Below are 22,096 nucleotides of genomic sequence, written 5' to 3'. Positions count from 1 at the left end.
ACATCTGAAAAGACTTCCATCTAATTTTCTGTTACCAGACTTCTGCTTCTGACCCTCTTGACCAAGGCTATGGATATTACAATGCCTGTCAACGATATCCTATCTTGTGCCAACCAATTCCATTATCATTGCCCAACTAAATGCAACTGATGTTGCCAGGATTTGACAGAAAGGAGATCTAGAGTCAAGTGTTATTTCTTATTTTGTGATTGTACTGACAGGAACGGAAATCACCGAACAGGAACTTGTGGCATTGACCGAAGCATACTCTCTTGTGTGCTATGTTGGCCCAGTGCAGTTCTGCCTAAGAAAGAAGTGACTATTCGGGGTCCATATAACTAATTACAATCCAATCCCAATCCGGTATTTGTAAAGCGCAAACTACTCACCCCTAAGGGTCTCAAGACGCTGAGGGCCGTTGGGGAGATTAAGTGATCTATTGCCCAGAGTCACATGGTGCTGAGCTGAGCTGGTGCCGGGGATCGAACTGTGAGTCCTGCGCTCTACAATCAGTTGCCCTGGCTGCTGCGCCAGGCCACTCCCACAAATTTAAACATTCCCATGCCATACAGTGATGTAGTAAAGGTAAAAAGAAAGGCAGTCCAACCGATAAGCAGTCCTTGGCAGTCTTTGTGTGTGTGAGAATGCAGGCATAAAGGAGAGGGAGTTTGCTTATCAGTGTGATGCCTGATTGATGGTGTCCCGCTGCATGATCCACTGCATGCCATCTGAGTGCACTGGGGAAACTGGGATCTTTTTAGTCTGCCCTTCATCTGACCTACATGTCCAATATTCAGAATTCAACCCTGCTTTGTTCGACCAACAAATTAAAACAAAACTTTGAAATTAAAAGTTTCTATCCCAAAACACTGTAATGCAATTCCTGCAAAATACCCGATTTTCACAAATATTGATAATAGAACGGACACAATTGCCAGGTCCCTGTGATGATCCTGATCCAAGAGTAGGTGGCACAACCGATTGTGCTATATGTTTACTTCTAATGCATAATGATTGGCAGAGCTTCTTGTCACTATTGGAGTCCCTTTTACTGGCTGGCAGTAGATGTAGCTAGTCTTGGATCCATCCTTTCAGATGCCATTTTGGCACATACGTTGAAGTGGAAATGAACTGCTCCGCACTGTGCAAACGGCGAGAGATTCATCTTTTTATGTTGCTTGACTCTTGCATCTACTTACCGAATGCTGAACTGTGGAAGAGATGTCTGTTCCGAGGCGAAGAGCCAGCTTGTATAAATGCCTGATATGAGTATGTCGCTCTCGAATATGACTCAGGAGAATCTTTGCTTGATGGGTCTCCTCGGCTACTTCCGGCGGCTCACCATTTTCTAAACCGTCTGATTTAACAAGGTTTTCTAGCTGCGAAATGTTAGAGAGAATTTAGTTTAAAAATATATTCATTACCAGCTACGAGATCACAAAAAAACCTCTTCAGCCGGCTTCGAGTGCACTAAACAAAAGCTCTTACATTATCTGATCTCCTCCAAAAAATTAGGAATTTTATACACGGTCACAGAAAAAGGTATTTCACGCAATGTATCTTTCACACTTACCTCTTGCCTAACCTGGTGAAATGTGGACATTTTGCTCAGAATATCTTCATGTTCCTTGATTTTGTCTTTTACCCGCTGATGAAGCTGGACAAGTTCAGCAATTTTCTTACAACGTTCCCTCTCAAGGGTTCCTTTCAGGCTGAGAAGCTCCGACAGCTTAATAGCATACTCCACCTCGGCATTAAGTTGCTGTCAGAAAGATAATGCTGTAAGTTCCTTGGACATACTTCAAAATATCCATAGCGCGACACACACATATAATAAACATGTTGCACGATGATGCAAGTAATCACATCCAAAGGTTCTCATGAATATGACACCTTTGGGCAAAGTTCGCGCTCAATAAAAACGCATATATAAATATATAAATTCAGATACTACAAATTCCATACCTCTAAATGGACGTCGGCAGTGGGATAGCCAAACCAAAGGCTTCCATTATGCATACATGCCAACATTTTAGAACAGATAAACAGCAGATTTTGAAAAATTAATTGGGAGAATGGATTTTCCCCATTGTTTGGTATTGATGCAGAGGCAATTTCAGGTGGAAGACAGGTCAAATAAATCCATTTTGGGTTTCAAAAATTGTGAGACTCCCACCTGAATCGGGTCTATTAGAATGTATGGTTATGGGTTACGCCTAATGTGCTAGGGACTGCTCAGGAGGAATTCTGTGGGTTACCATTCCTGTCCCTCCTGTGTGCCTCATTCTGCTTTGCTATGTTCTTGCCCTTGAGCACCACCCCATTGCTTATGTCTTCCCTCCCAGACAGATTTTGCTTTTTTCTAGGCAGAAGGGACATCCTCATCTCATCATGGCTCCACCCACTTATTGCTGAGAAGATATATAAGCCCAATATCAACAGAAAGTTTGAACAAGTAAACAAACCACTTTATTTATGTTTTGATAGTGCCACACAGCAGCTGGGCTGCCATTCAGTGACGAGGGGGTGGAGTTGGGACACCATGTCTGTGGAGAGATAGCACCTACCCAGGTTTGAGGAGACAGAAGAAACAGCTGGAGCTGTATTTCCCTTTTGAGAAGCTCTTTAAGTTTGGAATGGAGTCTGGTGTGAGGTGGTAGGTATTAATAGCCAGTTGCAAGTCAGAATATCGTAGCACAGATGTTGTCTTAAATAAATATGGTGGCCTAAATATAATTTACAAAAATATCACACTTATCTTGCCCCATTTTACTGGAACAAACTGCATATTCATTCTTGTTCGGACCTTCCCATGGCAAAAGAATTATTAAAAACCTGGCTGTTTTAATTTCTCTGCGCCACCATTGAGTTGCAAGCGTCGAGATACTGCTTCGGGAGTGAGTCGCTGTGCTACATAAGAGCAGATAACATAACATAACATTCGGTGTTGATTTTCTATTATTAACTCCAATGGGGCAATACTTCAGTATACAGTATTTGGACACAATATATTTGTCAAACAATATTTGATGTTTTGTACCATACCCCAATATCTTTATTGTTCTTACCAGCAGGGGTGTACTAGTATAATATCATATTCAGAGTATTGTCTGACATAAGAACTGTATCCGAAATATCGTCCATAAAAATATAACCCATTTAGAGTTAGTAGTATAAAGTCTATTTTTGTTTGACATTTCTGTAACATATAGTCTGGTTTAGCAATCTTCGTGGGGGGAGGGGCATTAGCGGCTTTTAATTACTCTTGCTTACTAATGGCTCCCACATATGCCTTGGGCTCATAATTGCTGGGAAGGTATTTAACAGCCAAAAAGTGTCTGAGGTTGTGAGCAATAATCCTTAAATATACAAATTTTCAATACTTTATAAATTATCTTTTGAGGTGTAGTACAGATTGTGCATTATTTGTCCTTAGTAGCAAACATTTACCAGTTGTTCACAACGTACCTCTTCATATGAGCATCCACAATGGCGGAGGAGCATCTCCCCACTGGCTCAGAGCCAGCTAGTGAAAAATGAAACGATGTTCTATCATCGTTTTATTTTTTCTTTGCCAGCTTTGTGCCAACGCTGTAGGGAGGTGTTGGCCTGGGCATGGGATGGGGAAGGAGGAGTGCTAGGTACACATCTAAGGGGCATATTACCAAGAAACGGCGTTAAAATTATCGCCGCTTTAGCGACAGAAAACTGCCACTAAAGCGGCGATAATGGGCTTGATAATATGCCCTTGAGAATTCCTATAGAAGCCCATGTTCTGGTGTCAACATGGGCTTCTATTGGAATTCTCTACGGCATATTATCAAGCCCATTATCGCCGCTTTAGCTAAAGCGGCGATAATTTTAACGCCGTGCTTGATAATATGCCCCTTAGTGTGCATGTGCGTTTGGCTGGCCGTCTCAGGCCAGTCAAACACACATGGGCACTTAGGTTTCTCCAACCCGGCTGTATTAAACAGCCGGGCTGGAGAAACAGCACAGACTCCCTGTCCTGAGCGGAGCGTCTTTTCAGCCCACAGGTCATGCACAGCATGCAATTCTGTGACATTTACTATTAATATTTACTAGCTCCCGAGAATCAGTGAAAATGTCAGCAGGTCTGTATGAGTGCAAAAGGAGCGTTTTTGCACTCAATAAACCCAGTCATGGTAATCTGTGATTTTGAGTTCAGCAACACCAGGCTATTCAAAGTGGGTGCTGCTCCGGCTGACTCGTAATGAAGGCCTTGGTAGGAAAAAGAAAGGCTTCTCTTTGGCGTGTCCTGTAGCTTGAGAGCCAGTTGTCTGGGAGAGTGAGAAGGGCAGAAGCTGAAACCAGACTGCACTATGGTCCCCTCAACCAAGATGGCATCACTGCAGTGCCATAAGTGGGAGGTCAGAAGAGTGGACAGCATTCACCACTGTATCAGCACGATCAGTCACTGGAAACTGCTGCTCAAAAACTGGACAAAGCTTGCATTTACGAATGATCTGTTGCTTTAAAGACAGTAATTAAAGGTGAAAAACACAAGGGTAGACCCATATAGCTGAAGCTATTACTTTCCATTTAAAAAAGAGCTTACATTGCATTGATTTGTTTTCACAATTATCAAAAGACAGCATTACAAGATATGGATCTGGGGCTGTGGAAGCACTGATTGAATACAGGTCTCTACCGCAGATTTGGGTTGACTTGTTTCTCAAATAGTAAAAGAGCGGGAGCAGCGTTATTTTACCACCTCGGACAGTAAAAAATGGTTGCCTATTAAAGGAACTTTAAAGGCATGTACTGTATTTGAATGTAAATGCAGTGGCTATAGAAGATATCACTAAAGACAACAACAGAGTAACAGACAAAGCAACATAACAACACAATTACAACATAACAGGCACAACACAGGAAAACTGTCAATAATGAATGCAACACAATAACACACAAAAACATCACACTGAAATAATGAAGTCCATAAAACACCACAACATATCACCATTGCAACAAAATATAACAAACAAATGCATAAACATTCTAGGCACACATTATCATGGCCAGAAATATGCTTTCATAATACAGTGGTAAAAGGTATTTGCTGCAAGTATCTCATTAATATCACGGCATGAACTAGTGGCAGTCAAAAATGTTTTATGTTCTGTCCCTCGATGCAAATTTGTTAAATAAAATAGCATAATTGTTGCATGAAAATACTCTTATGATGGAGTGTAAATAAATACCATAATTGCACTGGCACACATGACTGACATACGAACAGCTATTTATAGTAATCAAGCCAGGATCCAGGATGTAGTTTCATGTAGTTTTATTGAGGTTGGTTACATGTTGAAAGGTAGTTGTAAATAAGCTAGTATTTAGCAGGTATTCAACAGGTAATTAGCCCCACCAGGAGCAGCCTTCCAGGTGCTCAGCCCTTCTCCAACTGTCCATTCCCACTCCCAACATTCCATCCAGCATCACACTGTCAGCATTCCACTGGCACATCTTAACCATACCAGACCAGGATACTACATATCCTCCTTTGTTCCAACAAAAACAAAAAGGAACGCCAAAATCTAGAATGACAAGAGAGAAAGAGAATAGAAGCTGGACACAGAAACGAGAAGACCGGAAAGCACGAGAAATTAGAGGAAGAATATACTGAAAGCAAGTAAGAGAGAATAACACAAACCAAACCCATCTTCCCTTCCAAGGATACTACACTATTCATAATCATAAAGTCTTAAAATAAATTTCTGATTATGCATACAATCAATAAAATATACTAGGTTTGCATAAATTATGTTTCTCACCTGAAACTGTGGTTTCATTTTGTTGCATCTGTCTTCTAAATCAGAAAGAGACTGGGTATTGTTTCCAATGCTGTCAGCTGGCGCTGGAAAAAGAATCTCCTCAAGACTTTTTAGGCTTTGGGTAGTCTAATGAAGGAAAAAATATCCTTTTGTTATGCAGTATTCACTGGCATCAAAATACCAATAGGTTATGGACGGCACTATTATCGCACATGAATAGAGTCATACATTTGATCCCTCTTGCACTTTCATGGTCTACAACTGCACTTGGTGTGAAATACACGCTCTTGAGGTAGCTGATAACAAATTTATCAGGAAAAACAGTATGTGGAAAATTGTGAGCAAACCTACAGGAGTGCTGTAGGCCATTTGATAGCCAATATACTTACTTTTCAAGCCAAGTGGAATATTGGCACCTCAATTCTTTTCAAACAGACCTGCAGGAGGATCATGAGGCTCCTCCCTTCCTTCAACAATGGAAATAAATAGCATTTTACACCTTGTGCCCTGCATAGATTGTTCATGCTATGGCATTTTTCAAGTGTTATTGGGTTTACGATCACAAGGCATCATCCACCAATAAAAAAACAGCATTACCACATTTGTGCCAGAACAAACCATTGAACAATCTCAGTCATGAATATCAACACCGTATCCTAGCCGTGATCCATAATATGTCCACCATCCACTCCGTATCTTATTATGTTTTTGTGGGCAGCATCTTGCCTCATAAATGGGTTTTTCAGGGCATGCGCACCAGTGAAATACTCTTCTCCAGACTGTAAGGGAGGGAGGCTCTGGCTGTTTCCAAGTTCGGGTGATGTAGCTTTAAACAGGGAGACCATGTCCCCCCAACGTCCTCTTGGGGACCCAGCAGGGCCACCCGGGGATTCATATTTATGCTGCGACCCAGCACCTCAGAGATCTCGTGCCCCACCCTGCCCCAAAAAAGATAAAGGCGGGCAGGAACAGGCCACATGAAAGACGTTTGCAGCAGAGAAAGAACATCTCATGCATGTGGCCACAGCCATGCAGCCTTTCCGCTGTAACCGCTGGGGGGGGGGGGGTGTCAGACATGTTGCATGTAGATAATTAAGTTGGGTCATCCAAAGTCTTTAGGAAATCGTTAATTCTCTTGTGGCCAAGCATGCCTTCCTCCAGTCATCCTCATCGAGCTCACCCATCCAGCCCTGTCAGAGAAGGAGGAAGTGCTCTGTGGAGTTGAAAAGGGATCGATAAATTGTCGGTATAGCTCCTTTACCCAATCTTCTCATCATTAGCTTGGCTTCAAGTGGACTGTATTCAGGGATCTGGGCATCTACCTGGAGGTGGACCAACAAAGTGTGTCACAGTTGCAGATACAGTAAGAACTATGTGTAGGCGAGAATGTATTGGTCTAGCATGTCCTGAAAGGACATCAACGCCCCCCTCCCTTGGCGAACATCTCCTATGTATGTGATTCCTGTTTGTTCCAATCGGGTAACACACAAAAGACCCAACACCTCCTTGCCACAATGGTGTCATGTCTTTAAGGTGACAGTTCCAGCCGATAAAGTGCAAAGACGCTCTCCAGCAATGCAGTTGCACCAAGGTACAAAAGGAAGCTGATAGGGGATCAAGCTGCTATAAAACAGGTCAAGACGTATGAGGTGTAGCTCAAGCCTGTGTGCTGGATCATACCATCTCCCCCGCAAACCACTCGTTGATCGGGACCAGCTGTGCAGCAAGGTACTAGCCATCAAAATCAGGCATACCAAGGCCACCATTGAACAGGGACTTTTGCAAAGAAGACAAAGTCCACACAGTATCGCCTCCCCCATGCCAAAAAGAAGGCCGTCATCTTTTGGGTTGGAAATAAACCACGTCCGAGGGATCGGATGTGGGAAGTTCACTAGAGTGCTTGAAGGCACATCATTTTAAAGACAGCATGTATATGCGTGGATTTGATGGCAGATGCCTATACCTACGCAAGTCCCTATCCAAGGCCAATGAAAGAGGCTAAAAATTGAGGCACCTGGCCAGATCCAGGAGCCAGGAAAGATGAGTATCAAGATATTTAATGGAGTTGCATCGTACAAGTATCTCAGGGCACCAATACTGCCAGCAGGATCTCCAGCTACCACCACCAAGAGTGATTTGTGGATATTAATTTGCAAACCAGAGGCCTCCCCATAAAGCCAGAGGATTTCAAGGTATCTAGAGCCTGAGGACTCAGGGTTGCCCCGGAAGAGCAGGACATCATCCACATAAAGAACAATGTGGTCCTCAAAGCCACCCTCTCACTGCCATCCCTGAACCGTAGCAGGCATGCCAAGGGTTTAACTGGAAGAGCAAATATTAGGGGGGACAGAGGACAGCCCTTATGAGTGCCTTTGCAGCTTGGAAAGGGTTGAGAAAGAACATCGTTGACTCAGACATGCGTGTGAGGTGTGTTGTACAGGAGACCCACGGGTCTGTAGAAGGAGGATCGGAAGACAGCCCCCTGGAGCACAGCTGTCAAAAACAGCCATGACATTGTGTTAACTGCCTTCTGGAAATCAACAAGAAGGAGGGCCAGAGGGTCATTCAGGTGGTCGGACTGTGAGAGGGCCAGGTGCATTCTCAGGATGCAGTGCCGGGTCCTTCTGCCTGGCATAAACCCACACTGGTCTGGATGGATCAGGTTCAGCCTAGTCGCTAAGATTTTTGCAAAGATCTTAATGTCTGCATTAATGAGGGAGATCGGCTGGTAGGAGCAGCAATGTTCTGTGCGTTGGTCCACTTTAGGAATATCTACTATAGTGGCAATCTCAAGATTTTGGGGAAAGGAGCTGCACTTCACCATTTTGGTTTGTAGGCTCAATTGGTGCAGAATCAAATCGGTACGGTACTGTTTAAAAAATATGATTGGGAACAAGTCAGGGCCGGACGTCCTCTCGGACTGAAAGTCAGACATAGCCAGCTCTACTTCCTCAGCCATGAGAGCTTGATCCAGCACTCGGGCCAAGGAGTCAGGAATAGAGGACAGGGGGCTACTTCAAATGAGTGGGTCATCAACTTCACGTGTGGGGGTCCGAAGCACCGTGTAGAGGTCTTGATAGAATGTCGCGAAGACCTGCGTGATCGCAGGTATGATCGCAGGTAGCTCCTCGTAGACAGCCCCAGAGGAGTCTCTAATGGCTGGCACTGTCCTGTTGGAGGCGTCACGGGTCACCAAACAGTACAGCAGATTTCTGGATTTATCCCCGGATTCATACACTAGTTGGGTTGATGGCATCCAGCACAGCTTTGCCTCCTCCAGAGAGATCTGGCGCAGGCTAGACTAGGGGTGGGCGGAATTTGCGTAGTCGCGCTACACAAAGCTCCGTGAAACGGTAAAAAATCTCCGCAAGCATGCAGAAATTCCGTGAGCACGCGGAATTGCTTGTTCGCGATGCTTTTTTCCTGTTCGCGAACGCTGTTTGCGTGCTCGGGGGGGAAATATCTCGCGAATACGCATTTCGAGAAAAACCGAACAAGCAAAAAATTCCGCGAAGCAGCGGAACGCAGAATTTTGGGCAATTCCGCGTACTCCACAGAACGCGAAATTACCCAAATTCCGCGAGCAAAACAGAATTTACCGCCCAGGCCTAGTCTAGGCCATACCAGCACCAATTTGCGCTCAATTTCTTACGGATACTGACCTCCAGTTCAACACTCCAGGGTAAGGATCTGGTTCTCCAGGCCCATCACTTGCACCAATTGGTGCTGCTCCTTTCTTCTCACATACCCTTTGAGTAGGCCCCATAAAGTAGGTTTGCTCGCAGCCCATAAAGTCCCTGCAGAAAACATTGAGCCGTGATTAGTCTGGAAAAAGGCCTGCCACTCCTCCCTCATGAAGTCTGTACATTCCTGATTGATCAGCTGCCACGCATTAAATCTCCACATCAGACAGAGAAAATGCTGCTGGGAACCCCATTCCAGGAAGAGGGATGCATGGTCGGATATGCCCCATGGCAGGATCTTATTGAACTGCAGTGGTGACAAGACACAGGCCGGAAGCCAACAGGGATCAATTCTTGACTCCTTTTTGTGGGCCACGGACATATGCATGTAGGATCGTTGTGTGGGATTCCACAAACGCCATACGTCACAGAGACCAATGGAGTCCGCCCATGAGTTCAAGCACACCACTCTGCCAGTGGGCAAAATGTCCAATGGGTCCCGCATGGGGTCTGGGACCACATTGAATTCTATGCCTATCAAGGTCATCCCGGGGGGAAGGACAACCACCAGGGTCTAGAGTGCTCATAGAGTCCAACGAGGAGTTGCTGTGGCTGGAAAGGACCTGTGCAAGAGAATCGCGACCCCTCTTGAGCCTCTAGAGAAGCAAGCGTGAAAGACGTGGTTGTATCCAAACCAACCGAGGAAAGGGCAGTGGGACCCCAAGAGTGAGTCTCCTAGAGAAGGACCATATCCGGTCTATAACTTTTTATATATTGCAGCACTTCAAGTGTATGTGTTTTAACATATTTATTTAACCAAAACCAAAAAGCTAGGAGTTACATTTGAGAATCAAGGTCATAGCACACAGAAAATAATCGTCACTACTAGGAGAGTTGTTTTCCTGTGTAATTGTTACATGCAATGCTTGAGACAATAAAACATAATTTTCTCATGTCACTTTTGCTGTACAGTTATGACATACATATGTTTTTTGTGGCCCGCAATCATCCGTGAGGGTATTCTGGTGTTTTGCAGGTGTGTAAGTCGCAACGCTAAGGAAACTCCAAGTGGCCCAGAACTGTGCGGCCAGATTATTGCTGGAGGTACCGAAAAATAAATCAGCCAAACCAGCCCTGAGAAAGCTACACTGGCTTCCTAAGTCAAATTTAAAGCCTTGTGCATAGCCCATAGGACATTTTGGAGTAGAGGCCCAGCTATTAATAGAACTCTGATCACCCCTTATCTCCCTCGAAAATGCCTCCGCTCTACCCATCTCCACCTAGCTGTAACACCGAAAATAAATAGGGCAAGAAGTGGAGGTAGGTCATTTGTCTACAATGTGGCTAGACTGTGGAACACAATGCCTCCCTGCCTCCGAGCTGAATCCCATATGCTTCCTTTCCGAAGACTTCTTAAGATCTGGCTCTTCCAGCAACCTGGTGCATAGCTTGCTGGAAATCCCTGTCTAGTCGCAAGCGCTGGGACGCCTTCGGATAGCTACGCGCTATATAAAAGTTAATAATAATAAATAAATAATAATAAGGCTAGTTGTGGGTGGGGGACTTACTCGAAAAGCCAAGTCATCATCATCTTGCAGAAGTTGAGGAGACAAGAAAGGCTCTAATGTTGAGTGGGGCTCATTCCATGTTTCAGGAGTTATATATAAGGCTTGACCACTGAATCTGCTTCTGCGGATGAGTGGCACGTATGAGTCCTTCTGAGCGGAGATGCCTGGAGGGTTGGTGAAAATGTATGCAACTGGCAGCTGCCTTCTACATGGTCTGTAGTCTCTTCATGATTTGCTTGGTTACTCCTGTATAGAGGGAGTTCCTATTGCTTGTTATGAGGACTTGGGTGACTGTTTTTCTGGTGCTGTTTTGTAGTCCTTGTATAATCTTCTCAGCATCCTTGGGGTGTGGAAACAGGGGACGGTGACTCTGTTGACCCAGGCATGCATCTTCAGTTTGTTGTCTATCATGACCGCAAGGAATTTTGCTTGTGAGCTGAGGTGAGAGATGGCCCAAGGTCTGTAGGCCACCAGGTGGAGTCTCAGGGGGAGGCATCCTTTCCAAAGGTCACCACTTCTGTCTTGTTTGTATTTAGCTTGAGAAAGTTGGACTTCATCCAGATGGCCACTTTGGTCAAGCAGTTGGTGAAACTGTTCCTTGTGCTGGGGGATTTGTCAGAGAGAGACAGTATCAGTTGAGTATTGTCAACATAGGATAGGATGTTGATGTTGTGAGCTTGGATGACATTAGCTTGTGGGGTCATGTAGATGGGAAGAATGTGGGGTGACAGAGGAGCATTGAAGTACGCTGCAGATGAGTTTCTGGGCATCTAAAGTGTAAGGTGCCAAGTTGAGTGTTTGTGTTCTCCTGGTTAGGAAGGTGCAGATCTATTGGAGGGTGGGTTTTTCAACGCCAGTCTCATGCAGCCATCTGATCAGGATAGGGTAAGAGACTGTATCGAAGGCAGCTGAAAGGTCTAGTAGGATGAGGACCGTGGTGTCTCCTCTGTCTAGTATTCTCCAGATGTTATCTGTTGCTGGGTGAAGGGCTGTCTCCATGCTGTGATTGAGTCTAAAGCCCGACTGTGTGGTGTCAAGGAGGTGGTATATGGAGAGGTGGTCGGCGAGGCTTATGCTGATGTTTTTTTCCAGCTTCTACCCTGGCTGGGTACGATAGAAGGGATATTGGTTGGTAGTTTGCGAGTTTGGTCAGGTCTGTTAAGGGCTTCTTTGGGACAGCGTTGACAGCTGAGTTCTTCCAGACTTCAGGAAATGTTGCATTGTCAATGGAGATGTTGAGGATGAGGTTGCGGTTGAGGGCTGTGGTGATGGGGGTTGAATCTTTCATGAAGGCTTGGTGGAGGCAGGGGTCTGACAGGGATGGTTTTCATGTCATGAGGGTTATGGTTTTGCCTTTGGTGAGGGCATTCCATATGGTTAAGATGTGTTCTCCATTCAAGATCTGTATACTGTCAGCGATGTTGGTGGGGGCAAGTTGATGGTCCAGGTTTTCGTACATGGTAGTGATTGTGCTGCTGAAGAAGTCTAAGAGGTTGTTGCACAGTTCTTGAGATGGGGTGATGTAGCTGGTGGTGGCTGCAGGCATGGTGAAGTATTTGACAAATGAGAATATCTCTTTGCTGCTATTGGAGCTGGCATTCATGCAGTCTGCTAGGGTCCTCCGCTTAATTTCCCAGATTTGCTCGTGGTAGCGCCTCAGGAAATATTTGAAAGTTACTTCGTTCACAACTTTATGGCTTCTTCTCCACCTACATTCTAGCTGTTTGCAGTGTTTCCATGTACCAGCTAGCCTGTGTACATGTTCTTGCCAGTTGCCCTTGTTTGCATGGGGCTATTGTGTTGGCGCAGGCAGTAATCCAGCCATTGATGTTCTGATGTAACTTGGTAGGTTGCCTGCGTGCTGTAGAGGGTTCTGGTAGATGGCAGAAGCCCAGTCTATCTCTGATATGTTTTTCCAGCATCGGCAAGATGGGCCTGTGGTGGATGCTCTTCTGTTGTGCGGGATGTTGATCTTGAAATTGACGGTGTGGTTGGTCCAGGTGATGGTGTGTGTTTATTGATCGTGACTTTGTTGAATGATGTGAAGATGGTGTTCAGAATGTGTCCAGTGGTTTGGATGGGGTCGAATAGGAGTTGGTTGAGTCCAAGGGTTGTGAGGCTTTTGAGTAGTGTTACTGAGTTGGTGTCATTGAGGTCCTCTAGGTGAAAGTTCAGGTCTCCTAAAAGGATGTAGGAGCTGGAATCGATGATTAGTGAGGTGATGAAGTGAGATGTTGTTGGTGAAGTTGGTGCGGGGTCCTGGGATTTTAGACCAGGGTGCTGTGCAGGGTGAAGTTGGCTGTGATTTGGAGCTTTAAGTCGAGGTACTCCATGTAGTTTGTTTTGCTTTCTGCACTGATGGTGCAACAGATGCTTTGCTTGAAAATTATGGTGATTCCTCCCTTGGGCTTGTGTTGGCAGCCCTGACTGATAATCTTGTATCTGGTAGGGATGGCTGTGGTGACATCCGGTGCCAAAGCTGGGGTTAGCCATGTTTCCAAAAGAGATCTGGTAAGTTTCCTGAAATACTCAGATCTCTGTGACATGTTTGCTGAGCAAGCAAGTGTTGAGGAGCATGCATGAGAGCGAGGAGTGGATGTGGCTGGGGTCTGGTTCGTGTGTGCTTGAGTGGCTTGGGTGCTGTTGGTGTGTTTGTGATGGGTGATCGAGTGGTGAGTGTGGGTGTAGTGGTGAAGGTGAAATGGCAGGAAGAACAGGTAAGGCCCTTTTGTGTTGTGGGGCTGAGGTTCTGCAGCTGCACGGTAAGAGGTGGCTTGGGTTGAGGGAGTGGAGAAGTGCAGCGAGGTAACAATGGGTCAAGGAAGAACTAGGGATTCTGGCAATTGGCGTGGTCTAGGCACGTACAGGTGCAGACTTGCTTGCCTTCATGGCATCTTCCACACACTAACGGTGCATCCAAGCTGTGGCAGTCACTAGGGAGATCCCGGGGGGTGAGAGGGCATGGAGACTGGGAGAGACAGGAAAGGGCCAGCAACAGTGCGAAGAGCAGGAAAGGAGTGGAGGGAAGAAGAGAAGGAAAGGGGGCAGGAATGGTGATGTAAGGAAAGTGGTTTATTATATAATGTGGTTGCGCAAACGTAACATGTAATGCATCAGGTCCAGTCAGTTTTGTTTGTAAACCTTTAACTCGGTCCTGGATGGCTGTAGCTCAGAGCAGTCAGGCTTTATTAAAAGAACAAGTGTAAAGCATTTGGAAGCACCAAAACTGTTGACTAAGAAGGAAATGCTACACAAGAAAAATCCAACAAATTATAAAAAAGGTTGTATTTTTATCTTTAAATAGAAACCTCAACCCCAAAAATCCACTAGAGGGTTCCGGAGATATGAATTTTAAAGTACTGGTAAATCACAGTTTTGTTTTTCATTAAGTGCAAAACATAATTATAATCTTCCTGAAATTGCAGTTTAGGGTTAGCCACAACAAGTAACTTGAAAATGGCTATATAGGTACTCTTGCTGTGATGAACTCTGACAACGAGCCAGTCAAAGGGACCAATAAGGTTCAGTTGAACAGTTACCGTGCAGTCAAAGCAGTCTCCTGTTCAGTTCCAGGCTCTAAGGGGAAACCGCCATAGACATCAATGGGGTGATCCTGATGTAAGGAATGCAGGATGCTGAAGATGATTAAAGACGCTGAGGATGCTAAGCCAGTGCCGGGAGTCTTCCTGTGGCCATCCCTCGGTACATAAACATGGTGGCGACTTTGGCCACAAATGTCAAAGTCTGTCAATATCCGGATGAAGTCCAGCCAAAATCCAGTTGCCACAGCACTACTGGTTTCTGGGTACAGAAAAAACAGTGATTCCCTTTAACTGGCAGTAACTTATTTGCTGGGGGGCGACCACAATGAGCTTCAACAACTCTTCCGGGTCTAGTAGACTAGGGTGAAACTTTTGAGGGTCAGGACTCAGTCTCACAGGCTGCATTTTGGCAGTCAGCAGCGAACAGGGGTTCTTGGCTTCAAAGATGCCAAAGCAGGCTGCTTCAGCTTTTATGACCTAGTGGCTTTAACAGGGAGCCAGCCAACTGACTCTTGGAGTCATCTTCTCTGCCTGGGGTCTGACCAAGGTGCAGCAGGTGCAGTCCAGTCTTTTTTGTAGCCTCTCTTTGCTGGGTCCAGGTGACAGCGGGATAGTCTTTCTCCGGTCCTCTCTACAGTGCAACTGTGATCTAATGTCTGGATGTATTGAGTGCCACTGTTATGCCCATTACAAGCCCAGGGGATAGGGCAGCTAAGTAGCTAATTAGGCTGCCAAGTCCCTCTCTTTTGGTGACAACTTCCTGTCAAGTGTGGAATCCAGATATCCCAGGGTACACTCTTCTGCCGACTTTCAGCATGGCAAAACTCTTCTCATGGTGTGTGGAGCTCCCTAGCCTATCCCAGAGGTGTGACACCCGGAGAGGATACACCCACCAAAAAACAATTAGGCAATAGTCTCTCCTTTTCTGTCCAAGATGACAGCCTATCTGCTTAAACAAAAGAGCAACTACTCTCATATGAAACCCATTTGCCCTTCAAAGGCGACTATCCCATTGAAGCTCGCCATTTGGGCTCACACCCTGTTTGGCCTTCTTACCAGGGGTAGGTCATACCTCCTGCCTTGGCAGATCCTTTGTTTTCCTTCCTGAGCGTCATCAAGAGGGCAGAAGGCTGTCTCGAGGCAGCCGCTTGTATGCAACTGTAAACGGTCACTGGAGCTGTTTATGCAACACACTGAATCCAACTTGAGCAACATTCAAGTTAAATGCAATGATGTCTTCTTTTTTTAAAACTTTTTTATTGTTTTCCAACAAACAACATGGTATCAGCACATGACATATAGAGATAGTATTGAATAGCTCCCCACCCCATCCAACAGCTCCAATTGACATCCACATTGAAAATACACCAATAGCTTTTACGCATCACAGGAGAAGTTTCAAGTCCTAATATGCTTTAAACGTGGCACAATACAGCGAGATATAAAGCATGATACAGAAAAACACAGGGGCCGGAGGGCCACTTCGGTACTAATTATGCGGAGGAGAAGCCTCCACCTCCGCCATCAGTTGGGCCATCTGTTCGATCCGTTCCCTACGAAGCTCCACCGTTGGGGAGGTACAGATGTCCCCCCTGTATTTATTCCACTTTCCCCATTTATGGTCCCATTTCTTGGGGCAACCACGGCCCTTAAAGACCGATTTTTCAGCAATCATTGCTGTATCCATATATCGTGCCCTGGCACCCTAGAGCGGGACCGCCTCCACCCCCCATTTTTGTTTGATGTTTTGTTTCGCGATGGCGAATCCCATCGAGGCCCAAGTCTGCTCAGCCTGAGAAAGATCAGTCGCCCCCCACATATTAAGCAGGCATAGGTGAGGAGATGGCGGGATGGGTTTGCCGCAGACTCTCGTCAGTTGACGGGCAATCCTCACCCAGTAGTCCTGAATGAGTGGGCAGTCCCATATTATGTGGAAGAAGGTGCCTATTTGATTGCAATGTCGGAGACAGAGCGGGTCGGGACGTCTACCTATCCTAAACAGGAGTTTGGCGTCGAAGTAGACCCTATGAAGAATCTTAAGCTGCAGGAGTCGCATACGCATTGGGATGGCCACTTCGTGAGGGAAGGCCAGAGCGTCTGGCAAGTCCTCATCTTCTATATCACCCAAGTCTTTATCCCAGCTAACCCTCAACTTTTGCATTGGATCTGCGCGGTTGTCAACCAATTTCTTGTATGTAAGTGAAATGGCCTTATGATCCATGGGATCCAGTAATAACCGATCCTCCAAAGGGGAGAAGTCTGGAAGGGGGGCGTCTCTCGGCAAAGCAGCCAATACGGCATGGCTGATCTGTAGGTATCTGAAGCCAGCTGGTACTTCGTCTATAGCTCCGCGAACGTAGCTAGTTTCCCTTTCCCCACATGTCCCCCACCGTTGACATCCCAATAGTGTCCCACTTGTCGAACTCCGGATATCTACTGAGTTGTCCCAATATGTCGGGTTCCCATAATGGTGTTGCCTTTGTTGGACACTTATTCCAGCCCAGTCGTTTGGTGACCGCATGCCAAGTTTCGACCCTGCGAGCAGTGGGGCCGGTGAGGTGAAGCCTGCGAGGGTTGGAGTACAGCGCTCTGTTGTAGCCGACCCCTCCCCATGAGCCACTGATCCGTTCGGAAGTTTGGGTCATCATGGAGGCCAAACACCCACCTATTAATAGCTATCAATTGGGATGCTTGATAAGAGACGCAAGTCTGGAAGCCCTATACACCCATCATACCAGCCCATGGAGAGTTTGTTCATAGCGGTTCACGGCGTGCGGTCTTCCCATAGTTATCCCCGAAGTGCTCCATCGATCTGAGAGAAATATGACTCAGGGACAGGGTTGGGGGTATTCTGTAATACATACAGAAAATGCAGAAGTGCAAGCATTTTGAACAGAGATGGCGCCCTAGGAGAGGGAGAGCGCCAAAGCGAGACGTCTGATTTGAAGCGGTGGAGGGGCCCGAGTAGATTACGCTCAAAGAAGAGGTCAGCCTCCGGGGTGACAAAAATGCCCGAGTAACGGAAGCCACGTGGAGCCACCGGTATTTCGTAGCCCCTTGGACTGGCTGGGGGAGTGCCCCACAGCGCATACATCTGGGATTTGGACCAGTTTATGCGATATCCTGAGTGGGCCCCAAAGATGTGGAAAATGTGAAGTACCCTCCGCAGTGACCGTGCTGGAGACGCTAAATACAAAAGGATATCATCCGCGTAGAGCGAGATGCGGTCTTCGTGGCACGGCATCCATTTAAGCCCCCGTATCTCCAGATCTCCTCGGACCCAGACAGCCAGGGGTTCCAGAACCAGGGCGAAAAGTAGCAGAGACAAAGGACAACCCTGTCTCGTGCAACGGTGAAGTGTAAAAGTGGCCGACCAATGGCTATTGACAACGACATGCGCTATGGGTTGTGTATACAGTAACCTGATCCAACGTATCAATTTAGGTCCAAACTCCATTCAAGTCAATACGGCGAAGAGACAGTTCCATTCTATGGTATCAAACGCCATAGCCGCGTCGAGCGAGAGCAGGATCGCATCTTCCTCAAGAGTGTGGATTCTGCCCAGGGCCCTGTGTACCTGCCGCAGATTTCGGGCCGTATTTCTCCCCGGCATTAATCCTGACTGGTCCGGGGAACCAGATCCGGGAGTTTGGCCAGAATCTTGGCCTCGACGGTTAAGAGAGAAATGGATCGGTACGATTTACAGTCCTCAACCGGCTTATCAGGTTTGTGGATCACCACAACAGATGCCGTACGTATCTCTGCTGGAAGGTGACCTGACTCGAAGCACTCGGTATAGAGGTTCAAAAGGTGGGGGGCCAGCAGACTCGTCATGGGCTTGAAAAGCTCGATAAGAAGCCCGTTGGGGCCCATTGCCCTGCCGGATCGGACATCATGTATAACTTTTTGGATCTCTGTCCCCGTGACATCCGCCTCCAGGGCCTTCCTGCCCTCCGGAGAAATGGTCGTCACCTCAATAGCGGCCAGGAGATCAGTCAACCACGGGGCCTGAGACTCTGGGGAGCTAGTATAGACCCCTTCATAATGAAGCATGAAAGCGTCAGCTATCTGTTGAGGATCAGTGAGGAGCGCCCCCTCTGAGTTGACTATCGCAGCACCCATCTAGAGGCTTGCTCCCGGCATTCCAGCCATGCCAGAAGTTTACCCATTCTTTCACCCTGCTCATAAATCTTATGCCGGTTAGAGAGAGCCCGCACCGCGGCATCCTCCTGGAGAAGCTGCCTGTAGTCTTGCCTCTTGAGTGTAAGGCTATGCTGAAGGGAGGGGTTAGGCTCACGCATCTCCGCCTACTCCAGGTGTACGATGTCCGACTCTAGCTCCAATACCCTTTTCAATCTCTCGGCTCTTTGGCCCACCATAAGAGAGAGTGCCCTTCCCTTAATTACTGCCCCAAAAGCCCTCCATAGAGTCACTGACGAGGTAACAGAGCCCACGTTTTCAGCAAAATAATTTTCCGCATCTTTGTGGAGGGCGTCTTTAATATGCAGAATCTTAAGCGCCCATGGCTGTATAGTTATGGATCCCGGTCGCCCCTTTCACGGAAGACTCAGAGAAGCCCAAACCGGGGAATAATCGGAGATCCCGCGGGCCAAGCAGCTCAACTCAGTAAACAGATGGATATCCTGGGCATGTGTAAAAAGATAATCAATTCTAGACTGGCTACTGTGTACCCCTGATTGGAACGTGAATCTCGTGTGCGATGGGTTAAACCACCTCCATATATCCACCACCCCTAAAGCGTTAACAAACTCAGACAGAGGTGAGCCTTTCGGCGGATCCTCCCGGGGTGGAAGACGATCTAGGGAACCATTCATTGCAAGGTTGAAGTCCCCACCCAACACTAACACTCCCAATGGAAGCTCCAGTAGTAGGGACCCCACATCAGCAGGGTCAGACCCTGTAGTCCAGGGGGGGCATACACAGCAACCACATTGATAACCCGTCCCTCCCAGGTGCCCGAGGTCGCGGCATATCTACCCTGAGCATCAGTCCAGGTCTTGTGAACAATATAGGGGCAACCTTTACGGAGGAGAATTCCCACCCCCCGAGAGCCAGAGGTGAAGCCCGAGTGAACAATCATACTGTAGCCTTTCCAATTCAGGGCCACGCAGGAATTCCCGACCAGATGCGTCTCCTGCAGCAACACCAGGTCAAGCTCACGTCGTTTAATATATTGCAACACTATGCCCCTCTTAATTTTGTCCCCCAGGCCATGGACATTCCATGTGGAGAAACGAAGCGCTAAACTCGGGGTCATCACCTCAAATCAAAGGGAATCAGATAAAGCCAGACAATTCCTCGAGGCCTAAAACGGCCGGGGTGGAGGAAACGTGATTGAATGACAGTGGAACTACTTGTACAGGCAGGAAATTGAGCAATTAAGTGCATTGATACCAGAAACCAACAAACATTTAAATATAAAGAACAATCCCCCAACCCAGCCCGGCCAGAACCCCCCCACCCTGCCTCCCTGCATGACGGGCCTGAAACCACCCGCCTCCCGCAACTTGCAGAGTGCCTGTCGCCCACCCACATCAGCTTAAGGAACATGCCCAACCCCTAGAGCATAGATTAAGAAATCAATAAAACTAGCCTCAGCCCGAGGTCCCAAAAATTCAGAACACACAACAACAAAATTAGCCCTGCAAGAAAATCGGTGGATTAAACATTCTAGGTACGATAACACCACCAACCCCAGAAAAACAGACCCAGAGCAGTATGCACCGTGAACGTCCACTGAAAGCGGGGGACTCGAAGCCCAGACGGGCCAGTTAGTCCTTAGAGGCCGCATTGAACAAAAAAGAGCCCCACAAAGGCCCCTGAAGAGGACAGCTTCTCCTGCTCATCCCCAAGAAACAGAGAAGGCCAAAGCCTGCACATCAGAGTCCAAATAAACGTAGGAGCAGCAACGCTGGGTCCCAATGTACATTCGGTTGCTCATGCAAATATGACAGAGCCTCAGCCCGCAAAGCGAACAGCACCCCCACCATAGCCATACAAACCAAAAAAATATCCAATGGCAGTTACGTAAGTTCAGTCTTGCATAGTCACCCCGGTGGGCCTTGGGAACTTGCATCAGATTGAGGCGACGATCGAGATTGCTGTCGCCACTCGGTGAGATCCCCAGTACTCTGCGGCGACTTGTGGGATTTCTTGCCCACAACGCGCCAACCCTCGAGCCAGTCCCAGGCATCCTCTGGACGAGTGAAGAACCACAGTTTGCTGTTTGACTCAATTCTAAGTTTCGCAGGGAACAACATGGCGTACTTGATCTCCTGATACCTGAGAGCCCGTTTCACATCCAGGAAACTTTGCCGCTGCTTTTGGACCCTCAGTGTGAAATCCGGGGAAAAAAACCCTGCTATTCTCGACAGTCAATGGAAGGGCCACTCTTGCTGTTTGAAGGATCAAGTCTCGGTCCTTATAGTTGAACATCCGGGCAAGGAGCGGGCGGGGGGGGCCCTGGTTTGGACTTGCCGCCGGGCACCCGGTGTGCGCGTTCAATCGAGAAACACTTGGAGAGGCCCCTAGGCTGAAGACGATTCAGGATAAGCTCCTCGACGTAGAGATCAGCAGTAGGCCCTTCCGCCCGCTCCGGAATGCCTAGAATGCGAATATTGTTGTGGCACATTCTGCCTTCATAGTCGTCAAGCTGAACTGCGAAGGCCTCTTGAGAGGAACGCAGCTCAGCCACCTGCTTCTTGAGGAGGGCGGTGTCGGTGACCAACTCCGATGTGGTGGTCTCGACGGTCGAGACACAGTCGGCCATGTTTCGCATGTCTTTCCGGATGAGGGCCACCTCCGTTGCAACCGTGTCAATTTTGAGCTCCAAAGAGGACCGCACCGAGGTTATTGCCACCAGGAGGTCTTTGTTGGTGGGTTCCGGATCTCCGTCAGGAGTCACAGCGGTGCCCTGCTTGTCCTCGTGGCTCCTCTGCCACGCAAACTTGTCTAGTTTGGTCTGTGCCACATTGCGCCCACTCCGGCCCGTCGCCATGATGCCTCTACAGGGGGAAGGCTACGAAGGGGCGAGACGCAGGAGCCACACACCGCCACCTGACGCAGGAGATCCCACGCGGCCTGTCGGTAGAGGTACCCGCCCCGCCGACACCCCCAAGGGCGTAGAGCAAGCAACACAATGAGGGCCCAGAAAGGTGGAGGTTCCGGCGCCTTGAGCAGGGCACAGGGCAAACGGTGAGTCGGTATGCAGGCCCAGAGAGGTCCACAACAATCCTTAACCCAGGATAGGCGACAGTCCACTCGCCGCAAGAAGGCGGTCAGCAGAGGAGCACCACTGGTTGCGCACCCGGGACCCCGCACCCCTGGCGTCCCAGGCGAGCAGTTGGCAAGTCAGAATGGTGTGGCACGACTCACCGGACTCCAGCGCAGGATCTCCACTCGCAGGCTCACACCACCAGCAGAGGGACAGAAGGCGCAGAGGCCCAGAGATGCCCGGGGCCAGTGGTGGTGGCGTTGCGGGCGTC

At 47.6% G+C, this 22,096-nt stretch overlaps 1 protein-coding gene across 5 annotated transcripts in view; it reads right to left on the bottom strand.

The window, feature by feature from the left end:
- Positions 1-22,096, bottom strand: part of CCDC141 (coiled-coil domain containing 141) — a 635,983-nt gene that overhangs the window by 114,417 nt on the left and 499,470 nt on the right. For all 5 annotated transcript variants that reach the window (XM_085645202.1, XM_085645203.1, XM_085645205.1 and 2 more), the window contains exons 14-16: positions 5,799-5,924; positions 1,574-1,762; positions 1,200-1,379 (exon numbers count right to left, since the gene is read on the bottom strand). In XM_085645202.1, coding sequence (XP_085501328.1) covers positions 1,200-1,379; positions 1,574-1,762; positions 5,799-5,924 — 495 coding nt within the window. The remainder of the gene's footprint in view (positions 1-1,199; positions 1,380-1,573; positions 1,763-5,798; positions 5,925-22,096) is intronic.

Source organism: Triturus cristatus, chromosome 3_1 (assembly GCF_964204655.1).
Source record: "Triturus cristatus chromosome 3_1, aTriCri1.1, whole genome shotgun sequence".
Lineage (NCBI taxonomy): Eukaryota > Metazoa > Chordata > Amphibia > Caudata > Salamandridae > Triturus > Triturus cristatus.
This window is presented reverse-complemented; position numbering and strand designations above follow the sequence as displayed.